Genomic DNA, 24,733 nt, shown 5'->3' with positions numbered 1-24,733 from the left:
TTTTTTCTTGATGCATAAAAATGTAGTGTATTATCAACATTCTGATCCCTGTGCTGTAGAAGAACTTGACCTAAAAAACCAAGGTTACTTTAGGTAGGAAAGTCAACATTAGTGAAGAAATCCATGGGTTTGGGGGTTAAGAATTAATTGAGACAGAACTCTGTTTAAGACTCACATAGCTTTTGACTTTGTAACTAAAGAAACCACATTAAGAGCTGCAAATTCTATTAGCTGTAAGATTTTTGCAGCCTTGCAGACTCATTGATTACATTTGATTGTCAGGACATCTCAAATATAGAATTAAAATAGTTCTAATAAGCCAATTAACTCACGTGGCCCTTCAAACCAGCACTTCTGTGCTGAAGGGAGTCACTGTTAGGACATATATGACAGAGTGTCTGAAACAAGTTTAAACAGTTCAAAGCAATGAATAGCACAGCCTTTCTACTGGGCAATAGATATTAATTGAAATAAAAAGTTGATGATTTAATCACAAGTGTATGTTTCTGTAATCTCATTTTACATTTGCAATGCTGAGACTTGAACATCTGACATTGGGTTTGGTGTGGGTTTTTTTGTTGGGTTTTTGTTTTGTTTTTTTTTTTTCAGATGGCATGGAGTAAACATACTTTTTTTTAACGGAAAGATTGAATGAATAATGGATCTTTCACTTGCATGCTGGTTCTGCTTTTTCATTATAAAACAAAAAAAAATTATACATGCATATATATATTTAACATGTGTGACAAAACCTCTCAAATAGCAACATTTGTAAAGTATGTACAACTATGCAAGCTTATAGCTGTGAATACATCTCAGAGGCGTGTATCAGTTCCTGATGTGCAACGCAAACCAACAGATTCCTTTTAAAGTATTATTACATAATTCCTGTTGCGTAAAAATCTTTCTTTGATCAGGATGGTAGTGGTATTTACTGGCTCTGAAAATCCCAGGGAGTGGGAAGAATTTTTGTCATAAATGGTCGTAGTGTTCTGCACATGTACAAAGCATGCACAGACTTGTCCAAAGACTGACTGTTTATACACTTGAAATATTTTTATATACAGCATAAAGTTAATTGTCTTGATGTTGATAAGAGTTGATAGAAGTAGATAAAAACAGGAACACAAAGATTATGTTTCTGTTTGGGGAAAAAACAAGGAGAAAAAATTCAAACTGTAGCTGACATGGCATCTTTCTGAAGTTGTCTTGCTTGTCTTTTCCTGCCTTGGTCACTCAAGCTGCATGGTTTTTGGTGTGGGGTTTTTTTTGTTTGTTTTTTGGTTTTTGTTTTGTTGGTGTCTGTGTTTGTTGTTGTCGACGTTTCAGTGCCAAATACTTGGATTGCATAAAATGCTTCAGACCTGAGTTTTGTATCAGTTGCTTTCTGATATGTTATTTCTAGATGATCATTTACCATGCAAGAAAAAAAACCCACACCTAAATCCATGAAAAGCGTTAAAAGTTCTGACAGTGAAGTACTGTCTGTCTTTCCCTGGTGCTTACGTGAAATGATCTGGCAAAACAGACACTGAAGAAATAATGTATTTTTTGTGTGCTTTCTCAAATGACCAATGTTCTCGTCTCTCTGGAGAACTTCTTACCAAAGGCTGAGTTTTGCAAGCAGAAAGAATCAGCATTTCAAGTTTTTTTTGTTTTTTTTTGTTTTTTTTTTTTTTTTAATAACGCAGCAAATCAGACTTACCTGCTCGATCTTCTAGACAATTGGAAATCCACTTAACAAAAGACATGTCTAACTGTGACTCTAACTTTTCATACACTTTTGATATGCAAGTCAATTATTTAGAGCAAAGTCAAGGCTGCTTTCTTTCCTTTTAATAACAGTACAAATATACTACCGGATATGTTACAAATGTTGATTTTTCATTATCTCTTACTGGAATAAAATTATAGAATATTGAAAAAATTGAGGGTTTCATAATTTATTTTTTTTTTAAACAAAACAAAAAACTTTATCATCAACTTCATCTTTTTAACAGTGGAGGGAAATGGCTATTTGAGGCATTGCTTGGAAGAGCCATTCAGAATAGCAATACTAAGAGGTGGTTTGCAAGTCTGGAAATATAAAGGACAGCATGGCCCAGAAGCTAGGTTTTTTCACCACTGTCCATGATGTCATTTTGCTTAACTGCAACCATAGTGGCATGCTGCTGTTTTCTCAAAATGACATTAAAATAAAATAAATAATTTCATTTAAAAACTATTTCAAATTTATTTCAAAGCAACTATGTCTTTGCTGTTTTAGCTAATTTATTTAAATTAAAACCAAATTCAATATGTAAAAATCTAGTGGCAGGGAAATGATGAGAGCCTGGAGGTCAGAGAGCCTCTGCAGTGAAAGGAAGATAATCCATTATTAATGATGTCCTTTGTTACAGTTTTATTGTGTTTTTGTTTTTTTCACTATCTGCTGTGATTCAAGTTTCTTGCATTGATAGTTATTACAAAATCAACTGTTTTCTAGATTGAATCTAAATTCCCAGCCTCATGCACATTGAGTACTAAGAGGAAGTGTATAGACATGCACAGATAAAGCTGGCACTTCTTCCCTCCAGACAATCACTAGAGCACAAGGATACTAAAAGCAGCTGGTGTTTTTTCCAACCACATAATTTCTCCTGTTTTGGAACCTTCCACTGACGGCTGAAAAAATAATAGAAGTATTTTTATGGCAACGAAATACTGAATGTAAAATACATATTATGTAAACCCCTTAGTATGTAAACCTCTTGGTTGCCAAGGTCTTGCAGATCAAGTAAATACTCCTAGTTTGTTGCAAATGTTCTTGGAGGTTTCCAACAATTGACTAGACATGCACCATGCAAGATGTGTGGTCTTCTCAAATAAAACTTAAATAATATCTTCTGTTTTCTCCAATTTTTTTGGTTGGAACTTTGGCATTTAAATTTGGAAAAAAATGAATTTATGTACTATGAACTAGCATAATTATAAAATAATAAATTATCAGTTAATAAATAATTTCCATCTATTTTGAGTGCAAGTTATTAATTTTCAAAAGCACCAGTTAATCAAAATTGAGAAATGTGGCTTTTTAATGTGTTCTCACAATAGCCTAATAGACTATATGGTATGATTCACTGTGCCTAGAAAATCTGTCGACTTCAACTGTACCATTCAGTTTTCAGACAAATGCAGTGAATAATTGCCTGGTTTTCTTCGCTTGATGGCAAAGCTTAAATCAATAAATCTGGTGACCTGAAAACAGTCTCTTGAAGTGACGCATTTTAAAATACTTTCTAAGAACTCAAAGGTCAAGTCTGAAGGAAACCATTTTTATCAGAACTTGATATGTTGAACATGATCTGTGCAGCTTGAAATAAGTGATTCAAATTTGTACTTGATCTATTAACTTAATAAATACGACAGTTGTTCATGGCAGTGCATTTTGTTTCATTTGTTTTAAATTCTCCAAAGCTTCAAATCCTGTGGGACGTGGACAGACTTTGACATCATTAATTAACTGGGAATGTTTTCAATTTGCTGTTAATTTACTACATTTTATCGCAGTATTTGTTTCAATAACATTTACCTCTCGTCTACTGTGTTCTTGTATTTTCTCCAGTAAATTAAAAAAAAATAATTTTTTTTCTATTTTACACAGATCACTGTGCTATCCTAAATTAATATTTTTGGAGTGGAGAGTAGCGAGTTTAGTAATGGCATAAATGGACTTAGAGAGTTGAAATCAGAACTCTGCTTATGGCATTTAAATGCAGACCAAGAAGGGGAAAAACCCCAGATCTCCCCTCCTGCCTCCAGGGAGCAAAATGCAGGTGGTCTGCTTGAGGTTTTTTAGATTGCTTAGACTACCATTAATATCTTGGATAGAATAGAGACTCATAACAGGAAATGAAATAATGTGGAAAAATGGAATTATTACAGAATATAAAAGATTTAGTGTCCTAAATATTTACTGACAACTTTGTATTTTTAACCTTCTTATGAAATTGTCTGCAAATGATGTTTTATCAAATATTATTTGCTTATAAAAACATTCATACAAGTTTTTACAGAGAAGTATAAAGTTTAAAGCAAGTCCAAAGTGTTACTTTGCCTTGAAAATGAGTTTTGTCAGAAGAAATGGGTACAATATGCACAGGCATGCTCTTACAATAGATTCCTTCCTTCCTTCCTTCCATCACAAGCCAGGACATGGCTGGGCCTGACTTATTTGCTGTTTTGATCATTTTAGTGTTCATCCAGGTGATTTGAGCCACTTTTTTTGATGCCCTTATTCTTTCTTCTTTCTCTGGAGTTATATAAGATTTGGACATAATCATAATTCTATAGGCAAATTTTAATGATAAATCTTTTGAATAATACCAGCTCATTTTATTGACTCAAGTATTGTGCAGTGGGTTGCCCTAAGAGTCTGCTTTAGAGGTTTGGAAGATATTTTTGTACATAGGGCTAAAACTGGCATAAGCCAGGTATGCTTTTCATCGTCCTCGCGGTATCATGGAGGTACAATTATGTGAATAGGTTAAGGGTTCGGTAATGGGCAATGATTAGTGCATTGCAACCATACATGTTTTCAATAGAGATAAACAAACAATAACTAGACTGGAAGCCATCACTTTTTCTTAGAGTACAGGCTATAGTGGAATGACATGGGAAAGAGGAATGTTCTCAGTATTAAATGCTTTTTTAAATTTTACGTTCTTACATGCAAACACTGATAAAGAAAAAATGTTGATGTGCAGAAAATAGAGGATAAAATTTGCTTTGAATATTATTTTAGTGTTTAGTCAGTCTTAGAGTTATTCACACTGTGAAAAGAGACTGTAAGTTAATGCTCATCCGTATTGTATAAAATATACTTCTATGCTTGCATTTGGATAAAGGCTCATGTTTATGTGGCTTATTTATGGTTTTCTTTGCATGGACAGCTAAGAATGTCTAGATAAGCTTGTAGTGTAAGTATTCGTAACATAAGTATTGTATAAAGCTTGTGAAATAGACAGCTACAGGAAGTTAGCTGAGGAGGAGGAGGATTCTAGGTTGCTAAGGCACAGTGGCTTGCCAAGCATATCACTGGTTTTAAATGATTTTTGGATGGGATATGAGGATTTTTTACTACTTTTTTTGGCTGTTGTTCAGTTGCGGGGAGGGTAATTTAAATGCTGTGAAGGGGAATTATCATTTTCCTACAGTGCATGAGATAAATATTTCTATTATATATTCTTAATGGAGTTCTGGTTCAAACCCAGTTCTGTCCCTGTGACAGTGTCTTGGCACAAAACACTATTCTGTCACAAATAAACATCAAATAAATGAAGAATGTCAGCAAAAGTGTAATACGCAACTAATAATTAGTTGTCAAAATTTCAGCTGGTTCACTGTGAATAACTTTCCCCTGGTTCTTTTTCATTTTTTTCTTCCAGAAATACAAAGAATATGAGAAGGATGTTGCAATAGAAGAAATTGATGGCCTTCAGCTTGTGAAAAAATTAGCAAAGAATATGGAAGAAATGTTTCATAAGAAGTCTGAAGCCGTACGGGTAAGTAGCAGATCAATCTGCTATTTCATTCTCTGATGTAAAACTATATAATTTAGGCTCTGCTCTGAAGGTTGTACTAGTAATTGAAGGTTCTGAAGTGTTCAGAAGTATTTTAGGATCAGTGTTCAAGAGAATAGATACAAATTATTTATATTATCAATAGATAAATGCAAGAGAGTGTAACTAGGTTTGGACTACCAGTTTCCCATACAAGTTTCTAAGGTATCACTTGTGTTCAGTAAAACATAACTACGTATGGTTGTGTGTTAAAATGTTAGATTTCAAAATATCAAACCAAAGCAGACTTAATTTCACTGCTCACTATTATAAAAATATTATTGCAGGGAATCTTCCAAGTTCAATAACTGTCCTTTAGTTCAAATCTAGAAAAAGATGCAGATACCGCAAATAGGACTAAATCCAAAATTCCTCTAATTGCACTAAGTACTACATCACTCTAAAGGCAACTTATTAATGATCGTTAAGTAACTACATTGAGCTTTCCGTGCACGTGTAGCTTTTGGTGGGGAGGGGTGGTTTTTTGTTTGGTTGGTTTTTGTTTTTTTGTTTTGTGTGTGTGGTTTTTTTTTTTAATCTCTGTTCTGAGAGAGAATGTAGTAGCGTTGGAGTCCCGTTAGATTAGATTTACCATAAAAAAAAAAAAAGTTCTGACTTCTGTGTTTTACTATATTGAATAGGAGTTCATTGTAACATGCATATCCTAAAAAATAACAGGTCTTCCTGTTGTAGTTTTCGTTTTGCATTATTCTTTGCTAGAAATTTAGGTGACTGCCTGTAATAGCAGTTCCTGTTGCATCACCTATATCAACAAGCTAACAGGACGCTGTGGTGATGCCATTTGCCACTAGCTACTCTATTTCAGCCAGATTTGTCTGCTCAATTGAGTTGAAGGTCTTTGTGTCTCAACTGTGGAGCTGAAGGCATCACCCAAGGACAGGGACTCCATTTGTGTAACTGTAGACAAAATTTTGCCTTCAGCCGTCTATTATTTGTTATGGTGCAAAAGGGAGGGAGGAATTTGGCTACATTTTAGAGGTGGAATTTTCTGGGCTGGCAGTGAAGTAAAACATATTTCAGTTTGTAAACTGAGCACACTTGGCAGGGAAGCAGAGAAAGACAATAAACATGGAACCCCACAATGCTATTTTTACAGTCTGTTTTTCAGAGAAACACTGCACTTTAAGATGTGCGTAAGAGCTTCCAGAAGCCGTGTGTGTGTGTTCCTTGCTCCTCGCTACTTGGAGCAGTGCTCATTTAGATTGAGAAGTGAAAAGCAAGCTGCACGCTTGCTGGTCAGAGGAGCTCTATTCCGTTGGTGTGGAGTGCTATTGGGGTAGAACAGTTTGTGTCTCAATTAGAGCTTTGTAACAAATGCTTTCTAATGTTTGTGAGTGGTTAGAACTGGTTTGGCCTCTTCATACAGATAGTGTTTTTATCTGAAGAAGGAAAAAAAAAACCCAGGACCAATACAGGCCACCATGCTCTGAGTAAAAATAAGCCCAAATTCTGTGAAGTTAAACCATGCGTATAGTATTGTGTGAAAGGGTTTTAGTGTCGGAAAAAAGTGACTGAAATCCAGAGCCTTCTTTGGAAGGTTTCCATCTTTGGAAAGGAAGCTAGAAGCTTGGTTTGGATAGGGTCGCTTCTTTTAAAAAATGATCTGCTTAGTTTACCTTCCAATAACTTTATTCTTTTTTGCATAATTGCATAATGTGGTCTATCTTGGTTGCTAGAGGTGGTAGTGAGTGACCTTTTATATTCTGGTAGTAAGTAGTGCTTAGTATTTTATGTCCTGATAAGTACAAAATCCTTTGATACAGTGCAGGTTTTGCATGAGTTCAATCTTTGGTACACCATATCTTATTTTCTCCTCATATCTGGAGAGGTGAGCTAGGAGTTACAAGGCTCCTATGGACCTAAGACCTCTGCTCCATGCTGAGACAAAGTAATACTGCATCGCCTTGTCTCTAAAATAACAGAATTTTGACATAATCTTTTGATGGAAACTTGTATGAAGAGCACTGAAACCTAGAATTCAGAGTAATATTTTAGATGTGCTGGTGGTAACATTGGGGTTAGTACTAAATGAAGAGTACCTTACAAAATATCTCTCAGGCCTAGAATAACGAGGTGACCATTGCAAGGGTTCAAATCCAAGTGCTCAGAAAATGTGTTCCAGTGTTACCCCAAATAGTTACCCTACACCGCTCACTGAATTAGCTTCAAGTAAACATCAAAATCCATGGCTTAATTTAAAATACTTTTTAGATAAAATATTTTAATCAACATACTTTTCAGGTTCTAGCAGATGTAGTAATCTGTGACAAGTATTCAGTAAGCCACAGTATATGAAAAGTTTAATTTGTTGAAAAGGCCAAGAAGAAAGACCTGGAAATTTAGAAATAGGATGGCTTGGAAAGGCCTTCAGATTTTTGTTTTGCTTTATGCTTTCAAACACATTAACTTGTTCGAAGCTATTAATCACATTTGAACTCTCTTCTCCCTCCTCCCCCTTTATATTCTGGTTGAATTTTTATCTTTCTGTCTCATCGCTTTTCATAGTGATTAGTTGGTTCAGTGTGATTTTTATCATATTCATCCCCTGTTTGAATTACCCTTCAGTATGCAATTATCCTATCACAGAATGTCCTATTTTTGTGCTGTCAGATACATAAAATAAATGGAAAACTGAAAGTGCTAAACCAATTATATAACCTTTTGTCATCTACTTACTCATGGAAACCCTTTCAAGCAACTTTTTTTTTTTTTTTTTCTTCCCCAGTGTTCACTATTTACCTTAGATTTATGTCGGTTCAGGATATTCCTGTTAACCATTTCCTTCCTAATACTGGCCTACTTGATCGAATTTCAGAGAAGCAACTTCAGACTTTATTTTGAAATATTTGTGACATGATTTAAGTTGAAACCACTCTTCAGTGGTTTTGATTCAATGTTGCTGATGCTTTGTTTCTAGCTGTGACAAATGTAGATGTATCAATTTACCTTTAAGACTATGACATTCTAGCTGGGAAAAATCTTAGTGCCCATAAGGTGGCATAAGTGGAAATGTTTCCTGCATTGTTCAGCAGTGGGTTTAATTTTACAGCCAAACTCAAATAATCCCTTTGAGAACCTTGTGTAGTCTGCTGTCACTCGTGGTTTTGCTTTTCCTGGAATTTTGGTGATTTCATTCATAGGAAATATGCTTGATCAGTTTTAATTTAAAGTTAGGTGTGATTTTTTTTTTTTTACTTTTTAAAAATTTTTTTTAGAAGGCTTTATGATACTTTAATGGTGCCACTTATTTGAAACTGAAGAGGACTAGAGCACAACGGCATAATGCTCAGTAACAAATGACTACTGCAACAGACCTGATAGTGAAAAAGAGGTAGAATTAAAACTATTCATTTGGTGCTTTTACTTTTTCTAGTTAATGGTGTAAGAGGAAAAAATCCAAGGAAGATAGAGGGAAGTGAAAAAGAAAGCAAAAAGAAAGATAAATAAGTTATTATGGAATATTCCAAAAGCTGTTATTGAAACTTCAGCTATGCAGTTAAATTTCTATTTTCATTGGTGTTTCTTTGCAAGTAAAGAGAATCCTGTAAAAAAATTTGTTGATTTACTTGTAAGATGGCAACTCAAGTGTTAAGGATTATTTTTCTTTAAGGCAACTACCATTGCTGCAGCAGAAAATGCAAATAAGAGATTTCTTTTTATTAACTTTTCCTACTGTAGCTACCTGGTGTTCATTGTGAAGCTGATTCTCATTATAACTGTACTGTGAAAAGTAATTGCTGTTGTACAGTAATTCAATTTCAGTGCATTCATGCATCAGTAAGCCAGTGGGGTTTATCTAGAGAAACCTGGGACTTTAAAGCTTTTTATCATGAAATTCCACATGCAGACAAACGTTCTTCCAAGGAGTAGAATATCAGCATTTACATTTAACAAACATTTGCAATGAAGAGAAATAGATTTTTTTTCCACTGATGATTTCACACTGGTCTTTAAACTGTTTTCAGATACTATTAGGATGATATTGTTTATGCACAGTTAAAAAAGTGTAATGTATGTGCTTGAAATATTTGTGCTTATTCATACACGTATCTAGTTTGCAAATTTTAGTATATGGATGTATATGCATGTGGGTACATATTATTATAGACACACATTTTGAGGTTTATATGTGTAATATCAACAGATGCTGTTTGCTATTGATTTTTTTGCATATATATGTACATATATATATAAGCAAAGTATTAAACTAGATGTACTGTATCCACGTATTTCCAAGCAAATACTGGTAAATTGGTGTCCTGATCAATAAATTAATTCTTATTCAAAATAAATAAAACGATATGTTAGTGAGTGCAAAATGAACTTGGCTGGATGAACACAGAGATCATGGCAAGTAATCCAAAGCAGAGAGTGAAAGGTACTAAACAGAGGAAGATTCTTTCTCCATAGGAGTATTTTGCAGTGTTCTGAATAGACTTGTTTATGAAAGCTCAGTAAAGGATTCATACTGATTATTGTAGTCAATGAATGTAGCTTTTATTTACAAACCACCCACAAGTGCCTTACTGTTTTCTTGGGTGTATTTGGAATTTAACTAATTCTTGGTGTGTAACTTAATGGTAAGTTCTTCCCCATTTGATCAGACACACTGGTACAGAAGGTAGGTTTTTTTTTTCTGGTTGGCTGAGGGTGGTATTTAGAACTGGATTTTGAAAGTAGATGCTGAAGTAGCATCTGAAGTAGCACTGTTAAATACCTTTCCATTCCAGGAGTTATTTCAGTCGTTCACTTTAAGGCTGCTGCTTTCAGTTGATGTCACTGGACTCATACAAAAGTGTAATCGCAGATAACAAACTGAATAAAACTCAAGTTTGAGAAAGGTGTCATTATTTCACATGTTCCTGTTGATAAAGAAGTTTTTATATAATCTTTGGGGGGCTGCTTTTCTTCTTAGGGTGGATAATTTTTGTCACATTCTTCAGTTGAGGTTATTGACTGTTTTCCTCCTGCCTGCCCCATTTACATTTGAACCTATTGTCACTTTTGCCAGTGGTTAAATCCCTACAAGTGTCATCAGAATCAGAGTGGGTACAGGAAAAAGAGTCTGTATCCTCACTGAGGAAAGGCAGAGAAAACTCAGTCGTAAGAAAGGACTGGAGAACACAGTGCAGTGAAAGGGCGCTGGGGGAGATGTAGAAGGGACCTGAATAAATTATGGGAGGTTTATTTAATGGATGAGGGGTGGAGATAAAAAAAATACTGCGATAAGATGTTATATGGAAAATGGGAACATGATGAAGGATTACAACCAAAACAATCAAAAAAAACAAAGAAATGCATCTTCCTGTTCAGTAGTCTTGGATCTATGTTCTTAGTACTGTTGAGCTGGTTTTTGGTTTTGTGTGTGTGTCTGACCAAAGCAGACATAGTCCTGAATACAGAGGCAGTATATCTGTTGAATTAGATAAAATAACATTTTTACTCAGTTAATTTTAAAATAAGTCTGACTTGAATGACTATGTTGTATTGAAGTACATTTAACATGTATTATATTGAAGGAGCATTTAACTCTAAGTGGAAGTACTAATCTGCAGGGTTATCTACGTAGGTTATTGAGCTGATCATGGGTAACCATATTAATGTTGTCTAGACATTCATAGGGCCTGCAAAGCTTTGGATCTTTTGTGCACCTTCAGCTCAGAATGCTTCCCAGCAGTATAATTATCTTTTATACCAAAGATCAAATACATCAAATGTAATATACTACAAGACATTGCCAGTGTTCTAGGACCGTTGTGTATTCTGTTTCCTTACAGCCAGGTGTCTCTGGTGCAGACATTATATATAAAATAATGTTTGATATTCCTTTCACTATGGTTTTAAATGGAATTTTAAAATAACAGCCATCTGTGTAATTTTCTACCTTTTATTTCTTAATATATAATCTGTGAATGAAGAACTGCTGCAATGTAATCTCCAGTTTACATTCCTGCATATAGGAGAATTTTTATAAAACCCGTTAAATCAGAGAAGTTGAGATTGTCACCGCTATGTCATTATGCCAATTAAGAGCATTTACTAGGGACAGAACATTTTTGCGTGGTGGTGTTTAGCATTTAGATTGTACTCTTGTTGACTTGGAAGTTGAAAAATAGTGGCTTCCCACAGTGCCTAAAGGAAAAACTGAGGCAACAGTGAGGAATATACCAGGTGAATTTTGAACTGACTTTTTTTTTGAGACTGTTTTAAATGTACACTGTCTTCAATGTCCACTGTGTATTTTATTACACTGTATTTTTATTCTGATATTCTATCACTTTGATCAAGGCTAGATTGGGAATGGCATTCTTGAGAAGCAAGTAATCATTCATATTTCATATTCATGTAATAGAAGATAGAAAGGTCTTAAATGTCAGAACTTATTACTTTGCTAGGCTCACTATTTCTAAATATAGCATAAACACTTTTTCACTATCTACTCTGTTCCCTCATTGAGCTAATTTGCATCTGCAGAATTAGAAGGAAGAAGAATGAATTTCTTCTGCCCTCGTTAAAACTGTGCTGCTCAATGGGTGCTATTCTGACCCCTAATATTTTTTTAAAATATAGTAAGGCAGGTTGTTTTTTATCAGCAGATGGAAATGAAAAAAAAAAAATACCATTAAGTTTATAAAATTACTGGAGGAAAAAATTATAAATGGTTGTGGGTGGAAGGAAATTATGGTGAATCAACCCAGTGTCACTATAAATAGTTTTAAATGACAGAATAAAGACATAATGAATAAAGGAGAGATGGCTACAATTGTCTTAATTACTGCCAACAAATTAAAGGTTTTCAGCAATATTTTTGTATTCACATTTAGTATTTTAACTGTAATTGTTGCTAGTTACTTTTGGTATCATTTGAATTTTGCTTATAGTTCTGTTAGTCTCCTTCATGTGTAAGTGATGAATTTTTGTTCTGAAAGCATTAAGAGCTTTATTTACTTTTTGAAAAATTAGACTACACTGGAAAATAAAAAGATGGTTAGCAATCCACTGACAGGCAGTGGAGTATTCAGTAGCATAATACATAACTTTGATAGTCATAGTTTGAAGAATATTTAAAGGTAAAGCAAGTATTTTTCTTGTTTATTGCCATTGGACTTAAGGGTTGCTTTTGCTAAATGTGTAGAAGTTAGGATCTTTGACAAATGAAGCATTAGCAAACCTATTCTGCTGCAGATCAGCTAGATCACATATTGCTGCTTTGCTTGTTACTTCTTTGAGTTTCCCAAGAAATGTGTGTATTTGTAAACAGATACTGCTATGAATTCTGAAAGGGGGGGGGGAAACCAAACAACTTTCTTTTCATTGGAGCATAGGTGAGCTTCTCTTAACCTTCATTCCCATCACATAGCTGCAATATGAGTGCTCAGACTGTCCTTGGGCATGTTGCTGGTTAACAAAAGAAATGAAGGGAAAAGGTACAATCAGTTTATCTCATACCTGTACTACCTGTGTAATGAAATAGATAGGTTTAATGGAAGTTGGGGATTTTGTCTGTAGACCTCTCTGAATCATAGCAGGGGAGCCCAAGTGCGTTATCTAACTCCTAGATGTCCTAAAATTCAGGTTAGCTGATTCTACAGAAAGCTATTCTTTAAATAGGTAATGGCAGGGGGAAGAAGAAGCAAAACCTGAATAACTCAGTTGCTTTTTCTCATGCATACTGAGTTTCTTGGTGTTTAACTTCCACAGAATAAAAAGAAAACCAGCAAGAACTTCAGGGAGATCTTTCATCTGTTGCTTAATAAATTGTTTTTTTTTTAACAGCTCGGGAATGGCTTAATTGCGAAGACCTTAATTAGATCAAAAGAATTTTGTAGATCAACTTTTTTTTCTCTGCTCAGAATGAATTTTCTCTTTTCGATCTCTGAGTACTAATATGTATTAAAGAAAAAAATATGAACTTGCTAGGTACATTTTTTTTGAGGAAGGAGCCAGTAGTTCATGTTGGTCTTGTTTAGGAGATTCAGGGATATGTATCTGTCAAGATACCCAGGGAGTTAGGTACATAACCTGGTACATGCAGTATCTAGGAACAACTGTTTCCTAAATGCACACCTTTATGGACCTGCAAATTTGGTGCTTTCATTTTCTTGGTACAGCTTGAAATAAATATCTACAAGAAGTGAAGCAATTTGAACTATTCTTTGAATTTTGGCTGTTTTTAAAGCTCTGGCATGTTTGCATGTTTAAAAAATAAAAAATTCCACACAGTCTAGCCACTCTTAAGAAATTTAGTGAATTTCTGTTGGAAGTTCAAATATAGAAAAAAAAGAAAAAATACTCTTCAGAAAAAAGGGAGGAAAATAGAGACTGGTAGAGAAAACTTAAAAGCATTTGCTGCTGGAGACGATTATGATGGTTTCATCTTCAGTGCCGAGAAAAGTGAAACATATTTAAAGATAGCACGTTCAAATATAGAACACTTATCTGAAAATACAGGCAGAGAGAAAAATCAAACCAGCCACTTCACAGAATAATTCTTGTATTAGACTTCATTGCAAAAGTACATAATATTCAGTCTTTGCCATCAACATAAAATAGATTTCCACACAGCGGGAAGAAGACAGTAAAGTAGTTTTGGAAGAATGAAGTAGGATAAATTAACCTCATGTATCCTCCTTTCTTATCACTCTTTTAGGGTATTAGCATATTTTAATATTTTACATTATCATTAATTATTTTAACAAAAGTAGTCATATTGTCCAACTTGCTGTTCAATGTGTGATTTAAACTAGTCAGTTCAAATAGTAATGTATTATAATTAAAATTTAATTCCCCTTGCACAATTGCCACCTGTTCAATTTTCAATTATAATTCTTATTTCATATTGTAAATACATATCATGAAATCTGTTTCTGGAATGATAAAAATTACTCTCAAATTTTATAAATACTGGTACATTTATGTCTTAAAATTAATGAAAAATGTTCAAACAGCTCACTTTTAGTGTTTGCTGATACTTTAATTGACTATAAATATACTCTTGAGAAGATGCATTATAACTTGCTTGCTGTTCATGTAACATTAGCCTGTTTTCCAAAACCTTACATATATTTGATTTAATGCTTAGATAGCAAAAAAAGGTATCTTCTTGAAGAGAATGCTCACTTTGCCATAACCTGCATTCATACAAGCAGGTTTTCAAGCTGCTGCCTCCTTTTCTTGTTACACGAATGATGCCAAACTCCTCGGTTCGGTGTGTGGAACATGAGGGAACAGTCGGAGCAGTAGTAAGGAGGAGCCTGTTAATAGCTTTCTTGGAGGGATTTAATGAATGGTCATTTATCAATATTTTGAGTAGGAGAGAGACTATCATCTCTGTGGGATTCTTCATTTTGAAGCACTTGGAAGCATTTCAATGAAAAGAGCTGTAAAGATAATTCATTAGTATTTTTTAAGAGCTTTAACCCTTCACTCTGCTCTTTATTTGTGACTGAGCTTCCAGTGGGTATTGTGTCAGGTCAGGTGTGTTAGCTTAGCCTGAGCTGCTGCTGGAGCACCATTGTGAGAGAAGAACCTCCTACACTGATAACTGAGGGCAAATACCTCATTTATCCTCTTCACTCCCACCTTTCCTGAGTTTATTTAACCTCAGTGTAATTATGTTGGAAGATGCCTGCTTAATCTAAAATACTTCCAGCTTAGTTTGTTTGTTATATCGTCTCTGACAGCTGATTATGTATTCCAAAGGTACACAGTGCTGGTCAGCACAGTTACTTTCTCTCTCACCGTTTGGATTTTTAACACTTACTTGTTCAAAAGTTATTCTGCCTCATCTCATTTTCCCTGGACACTGTAGTTACTTTTATTTTCTTATTTGAATAGAATTACACTTTATAGGTTTATACAGTAAACCCATCATGCTCCTTCCCCCAGCTGAGCCGTTTCTGTAAGACGGGAAAACCAAACAGACTGCAGCAGCGTGCTTTTTCAGTGCACAGGCTCTCCAATGGTTCTAGGCAGCTTCCGGGGCGGGGGGGGGGGGGGGGTAAAGAAACTCTTCCCAACAGCATTGAAATTCAGGTGGTCACAATTTCTGCTTGAGTAATTCAGGAGTTCAGGATTATCATGACTAGCCTAGTGCTATGGGAAACACTCACACTTGGGAGACAAAAGCAGACTGAAAGGGAGGTGAGATGCTGCTTTTTTTCCTGGAAAAGCAGGGTGGTTTTGAGAGCAAGTTATCTGAAGCATTTAGTTAACATTCTTGTTTTGAACTGTATTTTAACAGCTGTGTGAAATGCAACTAGAATAAAACATCAGACTTGATGCTGTAACTAATTTAGACTGTTTAATCTTCCTTTTGACAAATACCAAGAAAAAGGTTTTGCCCGTTAGTGTTAGACTTCTGAATTGCTCTAGCCTGTACTTCAGTGTGCTTGCAGGTTGGCACTGGTTTCTCAAAAAGAAGTTTCCCCACTTCCCATCAGCTTCCACAAGTGCTTGCTCCTCTTTCCTTTCTCCATTACTTTTCCTTTCCCTCCACCGGACTGTTGCAAATGTTTGTGTGGCTGTGCAGAATAGTCAGAATTATAAGACCAAAAAATTATCCAGTCCAGAAAGCCCAAACCAAAAACCTAAGAGAGGCTTTCTTTCCCTTAGATTAAGATTTTGATTATTGCATGAGATGAAAAATACTTGTAACAGCAAAGCACAGGAAGGAGATAGGAGACAGGAATGAGTTGGATCATATGATGGACACTGCTTTTTTTTTTTCTTTTTCTTCTTTTTTTCGTATGGGGTGGCAGGGATGGCTTAAAACCATATTGAACCATCTCCTATTTGGATGTTTTTTAAGCTCTGTGGTGACTGCGCAGTTGTTTAGCGAAATTGTCTAATCACTTCTGTGTAAACGAGATGCTTAAGGTCTGATGTTGTATGTGTTGCTGTGCTAAATCTTTTTTGCTGTTGCATCCCATACTAGCAGGTGAGCATCTCCTCCTCCAACCGGTTTGTAGAAAATGAATTTCATGTGTATGTTAGCTGCAGAAAGCTGAGCTCTTTAGCTCAAACTGTAGATGTCTGATCAAAAATGTTTCAAATTAGTAACCTGAATCTCTAGAGCTTCAGAAAAAGAAAGAAACAAGACTTGAACTTTCATTTTCTGAGGGAATAAGGCAAACTGGCTCACATGTGGCACATATCGATAGTTAGATTTGAGGCTTTTGCTAGGCAGAAGGGCAACATCCTAGGAACAACATAAACCACTGAAGCCTGAATCTCATAGTGCTCAAATTCTGATGGTACTTCAGTCTTTGACACTGGAGATCAACCAGCTGCAGGGGCGATAGGAGGCATAGAATAAAAACATAGCCTGGCTATGGATCGATTTTACTGATTGATTAAAATGTGCTTAAAAACACACTTAAAGGATTTCAGATTACTTCCAAAGATGGGCTCTGAACGTGGGGTTTCATGAAAATGCCCGGGCAATTCTTTCTGTGTACACAGACAGCAGGATCTTAAAACATTTGTGTTGTAGAATTCGGATTTGTGGAAAGAACAGCTGAGGACCACAGCTCTGTAAAGCGGTACTGCAGTGCACTTGGATAAGAGCAAGTACAGAGGGCGAGGGCTGTGCTTGAGATGGCTTTTCTGTTTTGAGATGATACAAAGTTAAAAATCCTGGTGAGGGGTTGGAGTGGAGCAGAAGTGTGATTTTTGTTGTCCTGGTATTTTAAGTTTGGAAGGAAGAATATTGTGTAGCTCGTTCTCTTAAGTGTTGTGTCATTTGGTGCTGTGTCTTTGGTGCTGTAGCAACAGTAAGAACAACAGTGTAGTCATTTATTTCAGGTAGCATCTTGATTTCAATACCATGTAATTATGCCACAGTAACTTTGGTATATGTTTTAAAATCAGTTACACTGAAGGGAACAAACAATAAATTATAGAGAACACTTGATAACAAACAATAAATTATAGAGAACACTTGATAACTTATTTTACTCTCCATATAAATAGATATAGCTATGTATTCTTGAATCAAATGCATTTCCCTGTACTTTAAGCTAGCACAGCATATCTTGGATGATTGCTTCTGGCAGTGCTGTGCAAGTACTCCAGGAGGACAAACTGTTTGAGTAAATAATAACAAAAAAAGTGTTTCATGGAAGAAATAAACAGTTCCAAACTAATACTATAAATTGAAGTTTTATTGATGAATCTGGTTTTTTATTATAAAGGTTAAATTACAGCAATCAGTGTGGCACAAAGCACTGCAGAAATACTGCATCATAGAAAAATCTTGTGCCCTGTATTTCTGATGGGTCATTTCAGTGCAGTGAAAAAATGCAACAGAAGCATTATATGCAAGAGAAAAGGAAATAACTGCTCTCTACCTGTGAGTCTTTGTTTTAAAACAAGCTGGAATTGGAGAAGCAAGTTATGCTGCAGAAAAATGCATGAGCTATGCTGCAGAAAAAATGCACTTAGACTGCACTTAAAGATTTCATGTATCTTCACATCACCCTTCAAATGTTTATCATAGCATGGACTATACGCTACAACCTCCCCAAAACATTTTTATACGTGTCAGAAAAAATTGTGGGATATCTGAGGTTAATTCGTTAATTCTTATGTGTAAGGACAAGACAGTATTTAAAACCACTTTAACAGGTAAATCTTTGGCACTGGTAGGGGACACGTTAAGGGAGAACAAGGGTAAACATCTTTATTTGCTAGCTCATACCTTACTTTGTTTCATCAGTGGGATTTTTGATTTTGGTACCCCTTGGGGCTATCACAACGAGGGGATTTCGTCCTTAACACACTGAGCAGACTAGAATAAAATCTGTAATTAAAAAAGATTGGCTTATATTGTAATTCTTCATTATATTGAAAAAACTGAGTTTTGTCAGGAAAATCATATTTTTATCACTCATTTCCCATATCTTCTGCTGAGATGGTAATTTAGCACTTTGTAAATGCACCAGTAAATCAGTAATTCTAGAGTCATTAATTTTGCATTTATCTTAATTGTGTTACGTTTATGGATATTTATGGAGTTTTACTTTTTTACACTTGAAAAATATTACCACAGTGTTATTTCTGAGATGGGGCTAAGAAGACTAAATTATCTTATTTTAATGCAAATATTTTTGACATATAAAAATGGAAATACTGCCTTGATTTGCGAATTAAGCAATTTTCATTTAAATGTCACTATGAATCATTATAGAAATGGGAATGGTTATTTTCCTTTTGCTTTTAGATAATTCCATGCTCATGATCTAGAAATTAAGTCACTAACCTCTTGATCTTTATTTTTGACTGAAGTTCACAAAATTCATGGAAATTGAGTCCATAGGTGGCTAATTAATATACTGATGGACAATCTTTAACTCGAGAAGCCCATAGAACACTGATTGCCATAGGCTGGAATGGCTTACTAAAAAAAAAAAAAGAAAGGATTTTGTCCTGTTTAAGTTCTTTTCTTCAGCCATGCACTGCTGACCACTGCTGGAGAGAGGTTTGGAGCTGTCTGTCTTATATCTCTTACATGCTGACATTATATGGTGTCATAACATAGACTCACTGCTGTGATTCTGTAAACATCTTGAAGAGCTGAACATTAAAAGTTATTAGATGAATGCTCTGCTTTTGAAAGACTGAGTAGTTTGCTGAGCTTACGATACAGTTCTTTGGGAGCTGGTATAATCTTTAACTAAAAAATTATATTTTATTTTACAATATGCTGCATGTTTCTGGCTTTTGTCTTCTTGTTCATCCTCTTGCTTTCTGAGCTCAAATCGGTGTGATACGGTGTCCGACACAACCGCATGCTGAATCTTCAGCTTTTACTTTTCGGCCCAGAGAGAGAATTGAACCACGCAGATGACGCTGGCCTGGCTTCTTTGTGCAAACCCAAAGCAATGTTCAGGAGAAACTCAGAGTATGCGTGATAAAAGTGAAGCAAAAGTTCCTCAGAACTAGATCAAAACAACCCCAAAGTTTAAAAACACAAATGTAAAGACAGAGAGCTGCCTTGGGTTTAAAATAGTCTGAGGTCTTTGGGGTTTTTTCCATCTTTCTCTTTGGATGTTGAAACTCAGCTTTGTTACATATAGTACCATGAATGTTGAGGGACATGAGCAGATGAAAAAGAGGTATATTTTTACTGTAATAATAATCAAATATTGTTCACCTGTTACAACCAGATGTACATCTCTGTGAGAATACAGGCAGTATCTTACATTCTGTTCCTGGCTGCAGGTGACAGTTTTGAGTTTTTCCCCAGTACCCTGCTCTCCAGCTGAGGACACGATTAATTGGTAGAAATACATTTTATTACTCCATTTCTCTCCTGATGACTATAACGCAATATATCACATAAACACTTCATAGAATTGCTTGCCATTTTTCATGACTAAGGAGATGGCATGTGCAGTTGGGAAGCTGTAGGAATGGAGATTAGTTAATTATTTTAGGCTATTCCAAGTGACAGTCTGCACCAAAGGAATTATCAGTGCCTTGATAGACTTCTTTAAGCCAGAAACTATTATAACTCTTGATTTTGGAGTTTCATAGAAATTATTTAATTACCTTGGTTCTTCCCTTTTTTAAGCACGTGGTCTCATAAAAATAAAATTCCTGATCACTGTTTTGTGGCTTTTGTACTGAACTCTGAGGCGATTAATTCACTTGTTCCATGCTGTATCAATACTGCCTGCCACTTTCTTCGCAGATCCTTTGTGGTCTGGCTGCCTCCCTGCCAACATACTTGCTACTTTTTAAACAACTTCTGCTTTTCTAATATTTTATTGATATTTTAAGTTTGGACTACTTGTTGATTTTCTTCCCTGTTTATCTTCAGTTCTCTGTAAACTGTTTTCTCTTAATCATGCTTAAGCCTACTTTGTCTGCACTGCTGGGTTACTCATCACGTGGTGCTTCATCTTATATTCTAATTTGTTTACCCATTGCCTTGCTCCTTAGATACTTTTAAATTATGATGGTGTACTTTTTCCTTTCTCCCGAAATTAACCCTTGTTAGAATTACATGTTCATTCTGAACAGATGAGGAAAGCACAAAGTGATTATTTTGTGATTACCCTGAGGTGAAATTCCACGAATAGTTTTCATTTCTTTTGATACTTGTCTGAGAGTACTGTTTGCTAAAGAAACAGTGGCTGTAAGCCCTTACGGTGCACAGTGCTTTCAGTTTGCAGGATGGGTACTTTTCCTATGAAGAAATAAAGACGACTGGAACTTTACAACTGTCAATAACAATCAAAGAGATGAAAAAGTCACAAGACACATTTTGCGTATAAATGATGTGTTTATTTTGAAGGTATGGGTTTGAAAATAAGGCCTCTACCCTTTCAGAATGCTAGAAATGACGATTGAAATGAAACCAGTTAAGCTAATCGATTGTAGTTGAAGCTACTTGGATTTTCAGTATTATACAAAATACTCAAGACTAAGTAGTGGTTTGGCTTGGTTTGCTAGAATTAGCTTTTATAATTAGTCTATCTCCTAAGAAAGCCATCATGAAATTGAGAATGGTTCCAGCCTCTCCCTGTGTCTAGAAGTGTGTTATCTTAAATACATTTTTGCACTCGTATCGATACACATTTTTAAACATCAATTACTTAACAGTTGTGTTGCCACATGTCTGTCAAGTCTTAGTGAAACAAGTCACTTTTAATGAAGAAAGATTAAGAATTATTATGTTCTAGGAACTGAAGGAAGAATAGAGGAGTTCATTAGAATATTTTTAAAGATTAATTTACTAATGACTAGATTTGGAAGTCAGTTTTTATTATGCAGGTATAACAGAGACTGAGTTTTGCAAGACTTTTCTTTTTTTCATATGTGTGGGAATACTAGACTGGAACAGGTGAAAAAATGTAGTTGTGTCAGAATGATCCCTGATGATACAATCAGGTGATGGCACAGAAAAGAATATGGTTTTACTGCAAGACTAACAAAGGAATAAAGCATACTTTAAAAATGTTAAGTAATACAAAATAATGGCTTCTGTATTACTTGTTCTTAAAACATTTTAGCGTAACATGTTATGGTGCCAATCTGTAGGCATATATGTTTTTACTGCTAGTATCTCGTTAGAGTGCATAGCAGGTATGGGAGAAACATTATCGTATGTAAGTTGCAAAATCATAAAAGTCCAGCTGCTCCTGCTGAGATTTCCCTGTTAAAGGGATATAGGATGTAGTCAACTCTAGGTTTTCAGTATGATATATTTCTAAAATATTTCATCTAAAATGGCAGAGCTAAGTGAAAATTAGAAGTCTTTCATATATTATATGTGATTAAATGAAGTCTTAATTAGCTTTATTCCACAGCAGAAAAGTTGAGAATCATACAAGGTAGCGCTTCAGGTCATAAAGGCAATTGTTCTTATGTTATTCTGATTATGTTGTAGAACACAGACTCAGGAGGATGCTCAACATTCCAGGTGTAAACATAAACTCTGCAATATCATTCCAGAATTCAGACAAAGACATGGAATTTATAAGTAGCTGTAAACATTGTGCATTCTTCAAGGAGAATTTAGTGCTAGTCCTGTGATAGGAGGTCTGTGCAGCATACCGCTACATTTGTTTTGCTCCCATACAAGACAAATCCATGCTGTTCATGCAAATCTTACAAGGCTGGAATCCTTGCAGGTACTGACGTAGATGGTATACTTTATTTCTTCTTGCACGGTGTATAAATGTCCAGTGTGAAGAGGGAAGTACTTGGGATAATAAAAATCATAAGCTTTAACCTTTAGGTTAATTTTAATTTGTTGGAGTAAAAGTCTTCCAAGGCAGTTAAAAGATAAGATAAACTCACAGACATTCACTGATTGTGAATTGCAAAAGCTGGTTTAAAGCTCCAGTACAGAAAAACCTCTCATGCCACATATAAAATTTATCATGTAAAATATTTTGCATGTTATCATTAATGCCAGTATCAAGGAAAATATCTTTCCAGACCGTAAACGTGACTGGATTTAGTTATGATCTTTATGTATGGTGACACGAATAATTTAGTATCAAAGTGTAGTTAATCCTTTGCATTCAGTCTGTCAAAGCTAACGTATTTACCAAGTCATACTGATTGCAATGTGGACGTTTGTCCAGTCAGAGATCATTAGCACCAGCAACTCATTTCGCAGAGGACATTGACCAGCCGCAATGGTAACTTGGGATTATTGCTAATGGGACTGAATTTAAGAAAGTGTTTTGGAGGAGAAATGGCTTTGTTATCTATTATAAAGGAGTGAGTGCTATTTGGTTCCCCTTATTTGTCTTAAAGCACTAATGCTTTAAGAAGTGAAATGAGAAAGTGGTATGGTGATTGTTACTCCAGAAATTAATTGCACTGCAATCTAAAGTGGGCTGAAAATTAATTTCAGTCTAAAGTAAAAGAACATATAATTTTATCCAGAATGAAATTTCATTCAGTCTGATTTCAGTATTTGTTGCTTATAACGCTTCTTGGGAGACAAGCAAGTATAACCTACTGGCATGAAAACAGCCTATAAAATGTAATAAAAACACAAGGCTATTAATCTCCCAACTTTGCAAGCCTTCTTTTTGTTGTTTTATTTATTTTATTTCCATTTTCTTTTAAAAAGGGCATATCAACCTCAGTATTTCTTCCCACATAATTCTGCTTCTTTTGAAAATCCAGCCTTCCTTTTCTACTTGTTAATTATTTCTCATGCTATTTATTTATGAAGAGTTGAGAATAGAAAAATTGTGCATGAAATTTTATTCTTTTCTCTAGGTGCTATTGTGTTAGCTAACTGTTTTAGTCTTCTGGTATGGCTATATGAATTGGAGGATGCAAATAATTTTAATGTATTGTTTTGGTGCAGTAATCATAATAATGTTAAAATAACTAGGAAAATGAATCATTCTTTGCACTAGAATAAATAAAGAAAAATCTAAGTAAACACTATTCATTTGCAACATTGTATATCAGTTGCCTACTCTCACTTTTATATAGCTCCCAATATCTTTTAAAATGTTTTACATGTTATCACATTTGTGGTTAAAAGCTGTTAAATTGTTCCCCTTTGTCTTTCTTTCGTTGGGGAATTCAAGTACTCTGAGCAAAAATTAGCGTTCAGGTCATTACAAAGACACTGCTGATACTGTATTTCATACTTAATGAATCTTTATTGGCATCTGGGTCTAACCTTGACTCTGCTTAGTGAATCATAACTTCGCAGTCTCTGAGTAGGTGCTCCATTGTCCTATCAAATTCCAGAGGAAATAAACTTGGTCTTACCCAGGTATTGGCAATTTCATAAAAAGATGCAGTTTTGTGGTTCTTAAAAAAAAAAAATTAAAAAAAATCTGTGCTCCACTAAGACCTCATACCACAGGCAGTTGGGCAGTGTTTATGGTCTTGAGGAAAAGCTCTATACATGTCAAATGAAAGTTCCATTAGATTTAAACTTTGTAAATGTAATATAACCTTGTTGTTAATAAAGGTGATGTTCTCAGCTTTTGTAATGTCCTCAGTCATTCTGCTAAAATCATGCTTCTCTATCTCTTCATCCCTGAAGATCTGAGAGCTTGTTGTGACCCTTGGAGTTTTCTATCTATTGAGTTTTTTAGGAGAAGATAACAAAGAAATGATGCTTTTATTTTATAAGGTGTAAGCTAGAATAAGTTAAAATGTCCCATATCACACAGTAAATGTCTGACAACTGAAAAGGAACTCAGTTCCATGTCTTAACTTTCAGTATCTCAATGCAGAGCTGGAGACCTCCCCCTCGCTTTTATGGGGCGTGGGAAGCCCTTTCAGTGCTTCAGTTGTCTTAAACAGTACTCTCTCCCTTCGCTGCTTCTCCTCCTCACCCATTAATGCTAGATGGCACTTCCAGTATTTCTCTTCTCTGTAGTTCCTTTTGATGTCAAAATAGGTAGCACAGAAGAGAAGACAACTATATTGTTTGAAAAATGGTGGGATTCTGGGATGTTAAATAATAGAAAGCTAGATATGTTTTTAAAAAGTGAAAAATAGTGGTAAAATCCCACCTTCAAGGTAACAAGGAACAAATTTTGCCTTCGAGATGGTCAAACTTGACATTTATACGTGGTGGTGGGGGAATGAAATAAAAAATAAATTATTTGTATATA

At 35.1% G+C, this 24,733-nt stretch overlaps 1 protein-coding gene across 1 annotated transcript in view; it reads left to right on the top strand.

The window, feature by feature from the left end:
* CACNA2D3 (calcium voltage-gated channel auxiliary subunit alpha2delta 3) overlaps positions 1-24,733 on the top strand; it is a 475,703-nt gene that overhangs the window by 96,465 nt on the left and 354,505 nt on the right. The window contains exon 3 of the mRNA XM_075052542.1: positions 5,427-5,543. Within this exon, the coding sequence (XP_074908643.1) occupies positions 5,427-5,543 (117 nt within the window). The remainder of the gene's footprint in view (positions 1-5,426; positions 5,544-24,733) is intronic.

This window comes from Buteo buteo, chromosome 21 (assembly GCF_964188355.1).
Source record: "Buteo buteo chromosome 21, bButBut1.hap1.1, whole genome shotgun sequence".
Lineage (NCBI taxonomy): Eukaryota > Metazoa > Chordata > Aves > Accipitriformes > Accipitridae > Buteo > Buteo buteo.
Note: the sequence above shows the minus strand (reverse complement) of the source record. Positions and strands in the feature narration are given on the sequence as shown.